A 12929-nucleotide genomic window follows, 5' to 3' on the forward strand; every position below is an offset into this window, starting at 1 on the left:
CTGTTTTCAAACCATAAGCTGTTTTCAAATCCAAGGTCTTCTAAAGCAAAGAGAAATGTACTATCCCACTTTATTATACAGACACATATCAAAAATATAAATTAATCGGCTACTTAGCTTTTAATAACATGCCCATGTAATATCAATGCAAATAGAATTTTTCAACATAAATTGTTTGAATTTGGTCTGTTTGCATTAGATATTGCTTAAACCATTCTGCTTTGGTAAAAAAAAAAAAATGCAAACCAATATTTGACATACGGGGAAAACTAACATGTTTTAGTAAAAATGAACACTATGACTTCAAAGCAGAGGAGTGTAAATTAGGAAATTCTCAGACAGGGCTTAATCTGCCGCAACATGTAACAGCACCATGTTGGTAGCGTCGTGAGAGTGGTCTGTAGCGCTGCAGATTGGAGCGCCATTTGTCCCCCCTGTAGAAAAACAAACACAAACCATCTGCAAAAATAATAGTAGTTTGGCAAAGACAAAGCTTCTAGCCCCATCTGTCCTCTCTAGTTCGTTGCATGCAGGGGAACATTCAAAAATAACTTCCCCACTTGCATCCTTGCATTCCTTCTGTCACCTTAGAACTGTACTGCCTCATTTCATGTGTTGACTGGGCCTGTCACTCAGGTAAGTATTTTTTTGGCAGGGTAGATGCATGGACAACTTCAGCCAATATAAGGTGTGCAGAGCAAACTGGTTACCAAAAGAACTTTCTTCTGAATGGCAGATCTAAGTTAATCTGGGAACTAGGTGGCCGATTTGTTGTTTAGTCGGGTCCGACTCTTCGTGACCCCATGGACCAGAGCATGCCAGGTCCTCCTGTCTTCCACTGCCTCCTGCAGCTTGGTCAAACTCATGCTGGTAGCTTCGAGAACACTATCCAACCACCTTGTCCTCTTTCGTCCCCTTCTTCTTGTGCCCTCTATCTTTCCCAACATCAGGGTCTTTTCCAGGGAGTCTTCTTTTCTCATGAGGTGGTCAAAGTATTGGAGCCTCAGCTTCAGGATCTGTCCTTCCAGTGAGCACTCAGGGCTGATTTCCTTCAGAATGGATAGGTTTGATCTTCTTGCAGTCCATGGGACTCTCAAGAGTCTCCTCCAGCACCATAATTCAAAAGCATCAATTCTTCAGTGATCAGCCTTCTTTATGGTCCAGCTCTCACTTCCATACATCACTACTGGGAGACAGATGAGGTGATCAGGCACTCCCATTTCTTTAAGAACTTGCCATAGTTTACTGTGGTCGACACAGTCAAAGGCTTTTGCATAGTCAATGAAGCAGAAGTAGATGTCCTTTCTGGAACTCTCTAGCTTTCTCCACAATTCAGCGAGGTGGCTGATACCAAGTGTTATAATCAAATATAGCATAGATCCAAGTGCCCTCTCATTTCTAGCTACCAAAACTATTTAAATGTCTCATGGGTGCAAACCATTAAAAAATCAGACTGCATACGTTCCACCACTTTAACTTCTTGATGCCTTTTCCTTCAATAATTTTTATGTTGTCCCCACCCCCTCCCCCAGGTCGAACTACGATTCAAGTGGCAGTTCTTCAATATGGAAAAGCAAATACTTTGGAAATTTCATGGAACGTACCCCAAGAAAAAGCGAGCCTATTGTCTCTGGTGAGCTCAATTCACCAAAGAGAGCAAGGCCCCAGCAAACTAGGTAAGTGATGGACCAGATTATTGTGAGGGGGCAGGGACTTTATACAGAGAGTGACTCTATGAAGGTTTATTGGGTTGACCCCACCTACACTTGCTTTTTGAATTTAAAACATTTCATCCCCTGTTCTTCCATAGCACAAGGCAGCTTACAACATGGCTTAAACAACAACAACAATTCTAGAAATCACCTGTCAGCAGTCAGAAAATGTAGGACTTCAAAGTCTATGTATTGGTTCCCAGCTATACTGGTTGGATCTAAACTCTGGTGTAGCTTTAATGTGGCTTAGCTGAGTTCTCTCTCTCTCTCTCTCTCTCTCACACACACACACACACACAGACACACACACACACACACTTTTATCTGCACTCTTGACAGCAAAGTGACATTCAGCCTCAGCCGCAACTCTTGCTTCGCCCCACTTCCCCTGACAGGAAGCCATTTCCAGTTAGCATGTCTTTAACGAAAGTGGGAATTGGGGATTCTGTGCAACAGCTTAAGGGTTTTCATGACAGTCCTGGCATTTTTGGCACAGATGGAGACTGTGCTTAAGGTCAGCTGACTTCCTGACCAAGTCACCTGGGCTTTCAGCAGGTGAAAGGATGCTCCTGTAGGTCACCTGCGTACATAACTGTGTTGCAGCCAACGATGCGGTGAGGGCCTTGCCAACATTTCTGTCATGGCAATCGTCGGGGAATCACGAGTGGGACCCTTAATGAAATTCACAAGCTTCCATTTCCCCCAGATTTGGCCAAATCGTTCCTTATCACCTTTGAAAAACAGTAAAGGTAACGAGGTCGGCCCCTTGTAAACGGAAGGCCCCAATGCAAGCCTTTAAAATGTCAAGCTTCATTTTGTGGCTTTCCTTAAATGGTCATAAAATGAATTGTGCAAGACCCAAACAGACTCCTGTGCACATCTGCTTGGAGTGGTGGCAGTTCGTTGGTTTTGCTTCCTGGCCGCAGCGCCTTGTGCCACATTTATTCCCACTCTGGAGAATCCCACAGTCTTCAGGAGCAGCAGGGAGAGAACTTGCTACGGGGGGGGGGGGGGATCATTCAAGCCCGGTGCGTGTGTGCAACACCGTGGATGGCCTTGGATCCCACCCATAATGTTTTTGGACTGGAAAATATAGTCTGTCTGGCAGCAGCCTAACATCAGGGCCCCATAGGAGCAAGGGAGTATCCAGATTTTAGGATCCTTGGCCTACTTTGTGCTGTAGAGTTTATTGCTGCCGAAAAGTGAGAAATGAAACCTGACTTCCATAGTTCGCTGGAGGATTGGCCATGATTGCTTTCTCAGCCTGGAGAAATAATAATAATAATAATAAAACCAAACAGATGGTCAAGAATTTTCTGTCAGGGGTTTTTTTTCTCTATGTGAGAGGAATGGCTTCGTTCGTTTAGGTAAGTTGCAGAAATGCACACATAGCAGTCTGGGGCGGTCAGCTGGGTTGCAGTGCAAGGATGCCTTCTGTAGGGCTGGGTCAATGGGACTGTCTAGCCTGGCACTGCCAGCTCTGGTTAGTGGTCATTTTGCAGAATTTTCGGTTGAGGTCTTTCTCAGCCCTGCTGCCTGGGCTTTGGGGCTGGAGATGCATATCAGCAATCACCAAGGGCTGGTAAAGATGCAAAACTAGGGTTATGAGACTGGAAATGACATGCAGAATCCCTCCAGCCCCTTGCTTTCATGTGGACTCCATCCCTTTTTACGCCTTCAGCATTATGTCTGATTGGCATTAAGCTTGGTCCTTATGAAGAAGAGTTTGGATTTGATATCCTGCTTTATCACTACCCTAAGGAGTCTCAAAGCGGCTAACATTCTCCTTTCCCTTCCTCCCCCGCAACAAACACTCTGTGAGGTGAGTGGGGCTGAGAGACTTCAGAGAAGTGTGACTAGCCCAAGGTCACCCAGCAGCTGCATGTGGAGGAGCGGAGACGCGAACCCAGTTCACCAGATTACGAGTCCACAGCTCTTAACCACTATACCACACTGGCTCTAGTGTTATTATTATATACGTATTTAGTCATCTTACAGATAATAATAATAATAATAATAATAATAATAATAATAATATTTCTGCAGCGCCATTCTGAAACTGGCTCCTAGAAGTCAATTTTGGAGAATATTATCATTTGATGAATGAGAAAACTCTAAGATGCTCTTTCCTGCTAGCAATAACAGTAGCTTATATATTCCTTCACCATCCTCAGCAGGGTAGCTTCATTTAGACATTGCAATGTATAATTTGCTGTATTGTCAGATTATTATTATTTTGTTAAAATGTGACAGTTATGTTAAATATGATGAATCACATTTAGTGCACTTCTGGTCACATCTACAACCATACATTTAAAGCCGATGGCTTCTCCCAAACTGTCTTGGAAACTGTAGCTTACTCTTTATAGAGTTTCAACTCAGAGCACCCTTAACAAGCTACAGTTCCCAGTATTCTTTGGGGGAAGCAATGTCCTTTAGATCTATGGTGTGGATGTGACCTCAATCTGCATCCATACTTCCAGCTTCTCTCTAGGACAAGGTTCAAATCATTTTGGCGCCTGAGGCAGAAAAATTGCAATTGTTATTTGGAGGGATAATATAATTAAAAAAGGATGCTTAAAATCTGCACCCAGAAGCACCTACCTAACTATGTACATTGAACTTTGGAACAAAACTTTGCTGGATAAAACAGATAATGAGAGTGCCAAATGCAGGATCGCCATCATTGCAAGAGAGTTGTGATGTTTTAACAGTGCAGTGCTTCAAGAAACTCAAAGAGCTGCAGAGGGACAACTGAAGGAAGAAAAAGGAGGCTACACATTCTTCTGGAAAGGTCTGTCTGAACAGGAATGTTGAATACATGGAGTAGGCTTTGCTATCAAAAACAATCTTGTGAAGCTCTTGTCAGAAGTCCCTACCAGCATTAATGAGTGACTTTCAACCCTTCAAATAAAACTTGCCCAAAACCAACAGGCTACTATTTTAAGTGCTTATGCACCAACACTGGATGCCGATGAAGACATTAAAGAAAAGTTTTATTCTTAGCTGGATGCCTTTCTATCAGAGACGCCGAAGGAAGATAAAATCCTGGGTGATTTTAATGCAAGAGTTGGGTGAGATTTCGATCTGTGGCCTGGGACTATTGGGAAAGAAGGAATTGGCAACAATTACTTTTGACTATATGTGCAGTGCACAACCTTGTTATTACCAACACACTATTTCAACAAAATAAATAAATCTTACAACACCATGGAGGCACCCTTGGTCAAACCACTGGACCTCTTAGACTATGTAATTTTAAGAGCTGAAGATCATCATGATGTGCTTCTTACCAGAGCTATGATGAGTGCCGACGACTGTTGGACAGACCACAGATTAATACGTTCCACAATGGCTATCAAGATAGCCATCTTGATGGCTATCAAGATAGCAAGCTTCAAGGGAGGAAACCAAGACACAAAATGAATACTCAAGCCCTTCAAGATCCTGTTAAGTGGGATTGCTTCCAAATGACTCTTAAGGACCATCTGCTTTCAGTTCCCTAATAACCTCGAGGAACACTGGACCAAACTAAAGCATCTATTATTGCAGCCTGTGAACAAACTATTGGATACCAAACTAAGAAACACCACGACTGGTTTGATGAGAGTGATAGTGATATTGAACGCATTATTGACAAGAAAAGGAAGGCCTTTCAGATCTAGCAAAGAGATAAAAACTGCGCAACTAAGAAAAAAACCTATGCTAACGCTATAAGGATGAGGTTCAAAGAAGAACCAGAAAACTAAAGAACACCTGGTGGATAAAAAAAAAGCTCAAGAGATCCAGCACTTAGCCGACACTCATGATGCACAAAGTTTCTTTAAAGCCACAAAGACCATCTATGGGCCAATAAATCATGGCATATGTCCCCTATGCTCAACAGACGGTACCACACTTCTTAAAGATAAAGAGGCTATTGCATTGTGCTGGAAAGAACATTACCAGCATCTCCTTATAAAGGGAAGTTTTCCTTCTGCACATATGTTTTCCCTCTGCACATAACTGTTGCATTATGGGGAAGCATTGCTTCTTTTCTCTTGCATTCTGGGAACTCTCGCTCATGATCTTTTCTCTGTTTCTGCACACACTGTACGAACCTGTTCCAAACACCAAGATATTCCCTCATCGCTCCGTTCACCTTAGGTTCATGTTGACCTGTTCTCCATGCATAGTCGACCATATCTATAGAACTTGATTATTGTATTCTTTCATGTTATGATCAATCATTAGTAATTGTTTCATGCCATATTAATCTTTAGTTAGGAGGTTTCATGCCTGTCTAGTCCCAACCTCGTTTCCCAGCCTTTAATCTACCGGTGATTAATGTTCACATGTAATTCCCACCCCTCACATGTAATTCCCGCCTTGCATTTGCATTAACCAATAGGCAATGAGTTTCTTTGTGTTTGTATCAACCAATCAGCCACAAGTACACCTGTGGCAATGTTTGTAATATTCAATAAAAGAGAGTTCCCGGGACTTCCCCGGCAGACGCCTCATGACACCCACTGCTCGTCTGTCGTGATTTTCATTCCTACATCCTTAACCGCAACTCCCTCATAGCTCCTAAGGTTTTCTCACAAATTCCACAGAAACAAATTACAGATGAGCCTGCAGTATCTCCAAATATGGGAGAGTTGTGTACAGCTATTAACCAAATGAAATGCAACAAAGTCAGTAGACATGATGGGATACCTGCTGAAGTCTTCAAAGTGGCTGGAACTGAACTTACACAACAATTTCACAAGCTCTCTTGGGAGAGAGAGGAGATCCCAGCAGACTTTTGGGATCAAGCGGATTGTGGAAACTATTGAGGCACCTCTTTATTAGCTGCGGTCGGCAAAACTCTTGGAAGGATCTTGGTAAACCATCTCCCAACCAAATCCAGTGCTACCCTTCCTGAATCCCAAAATGGTTTTCAACCTTCCAAGGGGGCAGTGGACATGATTTTCTCTCTGCTTGACAGCTTGACAGCTTCAAGAAAAATGCAGAGAACAAAACCAACCCCTCTATATGGCATTTATGGACCTGACTCAAGCCTTCAACACTGTAAATTGTAATGCCTTGTGGACTGTCCTTCTGAAAACTGGCTGCCCAGATAAATTTGCGAACATCCTTTGGCTCCTCCATGATAATATGACAGCAACTATCACAGATAACAATGGCTCTCAAAGTGAACCATTCACAGTGGGATCAGGTGTTAAACAGGGTTACGTTATTGCCCCAACTCTATTTACTATTTTCATTGTCATGATCCTACACGTTGTCAAAGGGAAGCTCCCCACCAGGGTAGAAATCATGTATCGAAAGATGGAAAGCTCTTTAATCTGAGTAGACTGAAAGCAAAGAGTAAGTGTGATGACAGTGTAGTGTGTGCACTTCGGAGGATGACCTCCAAACCATCCTAAATATCTTCGCAGGAGCTTATGAAAAGCTTGGCCTATCACCCCACACCCTAGAAACCAAAGTGCTGCACCAACAAGCACAAAACAACCGCTCTGCAGTGCCACAAATCCAACTCAGTGGTGTAACATTGGAAAGTTTTGATCACTTCTCCTACCTGGGCAGTTATCTTTCCACAAGGGCCAACATTGATGCCGGAATCCAGCATCGCCTAAGCTCTGCGAGTGCAAATTTCTCCCAATTGAAGCACAAAGTGTTTGAGGGAAACCAAAATACTTGTTTACAAAGCTATTTTACCACGAACCTTACTGTATGCTTGTGAAACATGGACCATTTATAAATGCCATCTCCGACTCCTCGAAAGATTCAATCAACGGTGTCTCCGAAAATTTTTACATATCGCTTGGGAAGACAGGCGAACTAATGCCAGTGTACTGGAAGAAGCAAAGATCACTAGTGTCGAAGTGATGATTCTTCAACATCAACTTCGTTGGACTGTTCAGGTTGTGTGGATGACTGATTATCGTCTGCCAAAGCAACTACTCTATTCCGAACTTAAAAATGGTAAGCGTAATGCTGATGGTCAACAAAAGAAGTTCAAAGACTCTCTCAAGGCAAATCTTAAAAAATGTAGTGTGAACACGACAACTGGGAAACACTGGCCTGCGAGCGCTCCAATTGGAGAACAGCCTTTACCAAAGGTGTCATGAACTTTGAAGACGCTCAAACTCAGGACAAAAATTAGATACGAGCTAAGAGGAAAGCACGGTTAGCAAACCCTCACTGTTATCAGCTACCATCTGTGAACCTCTGTCCCCACTGTGGAAGGACATGTGGGTCCAGAATTGGCTTCCACAGTCACAGACTCACTGTTAAGACTGTGTTCATGGAAGACAATCTTACTCGGCTACGAGTGATTGCCAAAGAAGAACTGCTATGTTGGGTATGTCCAACAGGTTAACCTTTTAGTTCAGTGCAGTTGTATCGTATATCACAGGTCTTAGCCTTCCTGTCAGGTGTCTGCTTTTGTCGTATTTCAGTAAATAGTAAGTTGCTTCTTTTGACTTCTTCCTCAGGAAGCATTCCATAAGTGTGGGGGAAGAAAGGCCTTTGGGATTCATGCTTCCGTGGTCAAAGCCATTGAGGAGGTGTGATTAGAACCGTGGAGACCTTTTTAATATGGTGATTCATGAGGTCCAGGCAGGAACTTCTGCTTTGTTGAATTCCCCTGCCTCTTGTAATCATAAAACATCCTAAAATGATTTAACATTTTATTCCTTGGGTTTTTTTTTTGGGGGGGGGGTGTCCAGACGAAGAAAATAGCTACAAATGGATATTCTATCATGTTTCAGTTTCTGCTTCTCTAACCATTTGAGTACATTTGGATTTTTGTGTACATTGCATTTCTCTTTCCAATCATTATGTTTTTATTTCCTGTCCATTTTTTAAAAAAGTATTAGCTTTTTACAGCTTCTCTCGCATTCCCATTGCACCCCAATATAATGCCTAAGGGATTGTTTTGTCTCTTGTTCTGCCCCCCCCCCCCAATTCTCTAAATCATGAATGGAATTGTTGAATAATAGATCCTCATATGCCTAAAAATCTCCCATTAAGAACTTCTAGCTTGACTACCTGTGAAGTTTATTGTTATTGTGGAAAGTTCATTGATATGGCAGGTGCAAAAGACGGCCTGTATAATTTTAATAGTTCTTCTTTGTGGGTCTTTAACTAATCTACATATGGGTTCCATGCCTGCACAGAACAAAGTCAGAAGTCTTCTACAGCTAGGAGATTTTGGTGGACAGCTCACGCCTAAGGGAAGTGGCTCTCACCTTTCTGCGGTGTTCCTTCTTGATGGCCCCTGTTGTTGCATCTTTAAGAGCCTGCACTTTGCTCTGTTTCTGAAGAAAGCACATGCCTAGCTTTTATTATCTTTTCATCCACTCTTGATTTCTCCTTTCCATTAAATGGAAACTGCTGCTCTTTGAAGGTGCTTCATGTCCTTCCTTTTAGCCTCCAGTTGGAAGGCTGAAAAGAGCAGAGTGGGACATATTGCAAATAATAAATGCTAGGCAGGGAGGTTAACCCTGCAATCCTGCTTGATCTGGGTGCGCAAGAGAGTTCACTGCAAGGAATTCTCTCACGCACCTGAACCTTCTTTGGTGGGCTGTGCTTTGACCAAAATGGCCATTTGCTGCAAAAAGGAAAGCTTAAAGCAGTCTGCATTGAAACAGCTTCTGAAATGACTTCCTTTCTGCTGTCTGCTTTGAAGTCAAGACTTCTAATCGCCAGATTCCCTGGATATATCTTTGCCCCATGAAGTCAATCTGACCTGTGGAAGCAAAAAGGTTCCCCACTCCAGTTAAGCCATGGGTAGGCACACTAAGACCTGGGGGCCCAATCGCCTTCTAAATCCGGCCTGCGGATGGTCCAGGAATCAGCGTGTTTTTACATGAGTAAAATGTGTGCTTTTATTTAAAATGCATCTCTGGGTTATTTGTGGGGCACAGGAATTCGTTCATTCCCCCCCCTTCAAAATATAGTCCGGCCCCCCACATGGTCTGAGGGACAGTGGGCTGGCCCCCTGCTGAAAAAGATTGCTGACCCCTGACTGCTAAGTCAACCCCCACCCATCTGAGAAATTCTTCCTCTTGCCAGTCTGAAGCAGAATTTGTCCCTTCCCTTCCCTCCCCCTCATTTTTTTGCAAGGAGCAATTTTGGCAAATTTTACCTTGATCTCTAGTTCATGGTAAGATTTTTGGCACACACACACACACCTCCAGGTGTTCACTGCAAAATCAGCTACTTAATTGTTTTGCAGTGTTTTAAGTATGCAGATACTAATGTAATTAATGTAGGTCAAGGGGAAGATGAAATGGACTGAAAATTGTTGCAAGCTATGTATGCTCAAATTCTGGAATTAATTTTAGAAGTTCTTCTAGTTAAACCAGAACTCAGCATGAATTCAACACTGCACAGATCCAAGTAGAGAAACAATAAAGGAATTGAAACAAGTAAATATTCTCACCCCCTCTCATAGTGGGGAAATCTGCAAGTCATAGACTTCTCTTGCAATTCTCTCCCACTATATGTCCCTGGCATAGGGATTTTAAATTATTATTGGTTAGTACAAATGTCTGCTAGTCTAACCTACACAGTGAGTGGCGTGACAAAACTGTTTCTGGACTTTGCCACCCACACACTGATTTATTTTTACAGTTCATATATCATTTAACACAAACATCTCTAAGTAGATTATAAGAATAGTGTAATTGTAAAATCAATCGTAAAAATCTAAGAGAGACATAATCACAACTCTGGGTAGTGTAATATGAAAAAAACATTTCAATGCTCATGGAAAGACCAAATAAACAAAACTAAGGCAAACTAAGGCCCGGGGGCTGGATCCGGCCCAATTGCCTTATAAATCTGGCCCACGGACGGTCCAGGAATCAGTGTGTTTTTACATGAGTAGAATGTGTGCATTTATTTAAAATGCATCTCTGGGTTATTTGTGGGGCATAGGAATTCGTTCATTTTTGCCCCCTTCAAAATATAGTCCGGCCCCCCACAAGGTTTGAGAAACAGTGGACCGGCCCCCTGCTGAAAAAGTTTGTTGACCCCAGTCTAGACTCTCCTATGTGGGGAGCTTTTTTATATATATACAATGAGTACATAGGGCAGCTCAGAAGCAAGGCTAGTATAAGGTGGTCAAAATTTTGGCAAACGTGCTGCAAATCAAGTTTAGATTCTTGGATGATGCTGTACAGCTACTGTTTTCGATGTGGCTATGTCTCCACATGTCCCTGTCCATGCGTTAAGTTCTTCATTAGAACCATCTGGAGGCACAGTGGGTCCATACCTTGCAAAGTGTCTCCAACACAGTTATTGTTACTGTAAGGCATCAGAAGATCTCTTTGGAGGTGGGGGGGGGGGGGACAGAAATTCCCGATAGTGGTGATTAATATGCTACAGAATGTTTTAGCCAAGTAAACATTTCAGAAGAAACACAAAGAGTGCAGCAGAGTCAAGTCCGCAAGTCTCCTGTTCCTATCCATTAATGCCACAAACGTTTCAACCTTTGCCCCTCCTAACAGCAACATACAGATTAGTCACCCAGATTGGCAGATCATTGGCCACACAGGTAATTTGCTGTTCTGCTGCTTGTGTGGGTGTTTTCCTAGTAGCAGTGAAAACACTCCTTAGGCCATGTCAGGAATTTGTTAAATATATCTTTTGGCGTTCGAGTGACTAAGAGTTTGGGATGGTTGTAGCATGAATGAATGAGTATGTTTGTGCTTTTTTCTTTCCACTGGGTGGCGCTGTAGCACCATTAAAAATATTTAAATAGGGCATTAAAATATGCTGTGTTTGAATATTTCTCCTAGCCTTCAGCCCAAATAACTCAATGATGTTTCATAACTAGAAAGTTAATATTTCCAAATTTGCTTTGAAAATGGTAATTTTGTATCATAGCCCTGATGAGTTAGTTCTTTTGTGAACTTTTAATTTTATTTAAAATGGTATGGTCATATAATTTATCTATATTTTTTTTAAAAAAATAATTAAATAATCTCCCACCTGGTTTAAAAACAATAAAACAAAGTAAGGGATAAATGCAAAACACATTTTGATGGACAGTAGACATAAGTAATATAAATGACTGTTGTGTCTTGTACTTCACGTAGGTAATACAAACATAAGAAATGAGCTAAAAAGAAGGGAGGAAAGGGAAGCATAAAAATATCAATAGAATTCCACAAAAAACTGCACCATTTCAACATATTCCATAATAATAGTGTTTTTTTATTTTATTTCCTCATTTCTACTATAAAATATTGATAATAGAACCAGCTGAGGTGTAGTTTGAACAGCTTATCTAAGAATATTCCTTATTTCAATAAAAATTTTGGATCATAACATCCGTGCCAGAAGGCAGTCCCACCACAAATAAAAATACATTCCTGTATTTCCACATCCTTTCCAACAACTGGAAGATTGACTGGAGGTGATGAGGAAGAGTTGAATGGGTGTATAAATGCCATCTGTAATTAATTTTTACTTCAAATTTCCATTGTTCTGGCTGATACTGAATTAAAAATATTTCCCCTCCAGAACCTTTTTCATATATCCTCTGCATTCTACAATGTTCCCTTGCAGGTTTGTTTTCCATGTAAGTGGCAAGCAATTTGCAGATACATTAAGTACGTTATTACATCTTGCTCTACAGTTTACGTACAAATGCTTATAATTTGTACTATTGTACTATAAATCTACCATTGCAGATCTATAGCTATAGGGATATTGCGCCCATAACATAAAGAGTAACAAGTGTAAATATATAAACAAATGTACGGTCTGGTTTGCATGAGAATGAGCAAGTCCGAAGGTTCCCATTTTTATGTTGTGAACTGCCCTGTCATCTTCAGATGAAGGGCGAAATACAAATTTACTAAATAATAATAGCAATAATACCCAGAAGGGAAATCAAGGCCGCTTTGCACTTCTGGTTTGCTAGCCAGAACTGACCCACAGTGTGACTTAGTGATATGTGTGAACCAAGGTTTGTGGTTTGTCTCCCCCCCAAAAAAACCAACCTGAAACCAATAATAGTTCTTGGTTTACTCCTCTTGGTAGGTTTGGGCAGACTGTGTTAAACTAAGCCATGGCAAGTTGCAGGCAGTGCATCTTTTGGAGAGAGCAAAGCAGCTGCCATTTTCCTTCTGGGTCCCTACTTGCTTGCTTGTTTGGTTTAGGATTATGCATGACCTCGATTTATGGCTTAGTGCAAGTGTGCAGGTTCTGGAAAAG

General features: G+C 41.7%; 1 protein-coding gene across 1 annotated transcript in view; it reads left to right on the plus strand.

The window, feature by feature from the left end:
- Positions 1 to 12929, plus strand: part of VWF (von Willebrand factor) — a 164488-nt gene that overhangs the window by 79138 nt on the left and 72421 nt on the right. The window contains exon 30 of the mRNA XM_081860930.1: positions 1533 to 1676. Coding sequence (XP_081717056.1) covers positions 1533 to 1676 — 144 coding nt within the window. The remainder of the gene's footprint in view (positions 1 to 1532; positions 1677 to 12929) is intronic.

Source organism: Podarcis erhardii (assembly GCF_964252035.2).
Source record: "Podarcis erhardii genome assembly, chromosome: 5".
NCBI lineage: Eukaryota > Metazoa > Chordata > Lepidosauria > Squamata > Lacertidae > Podarcis > Podarcis erhardii.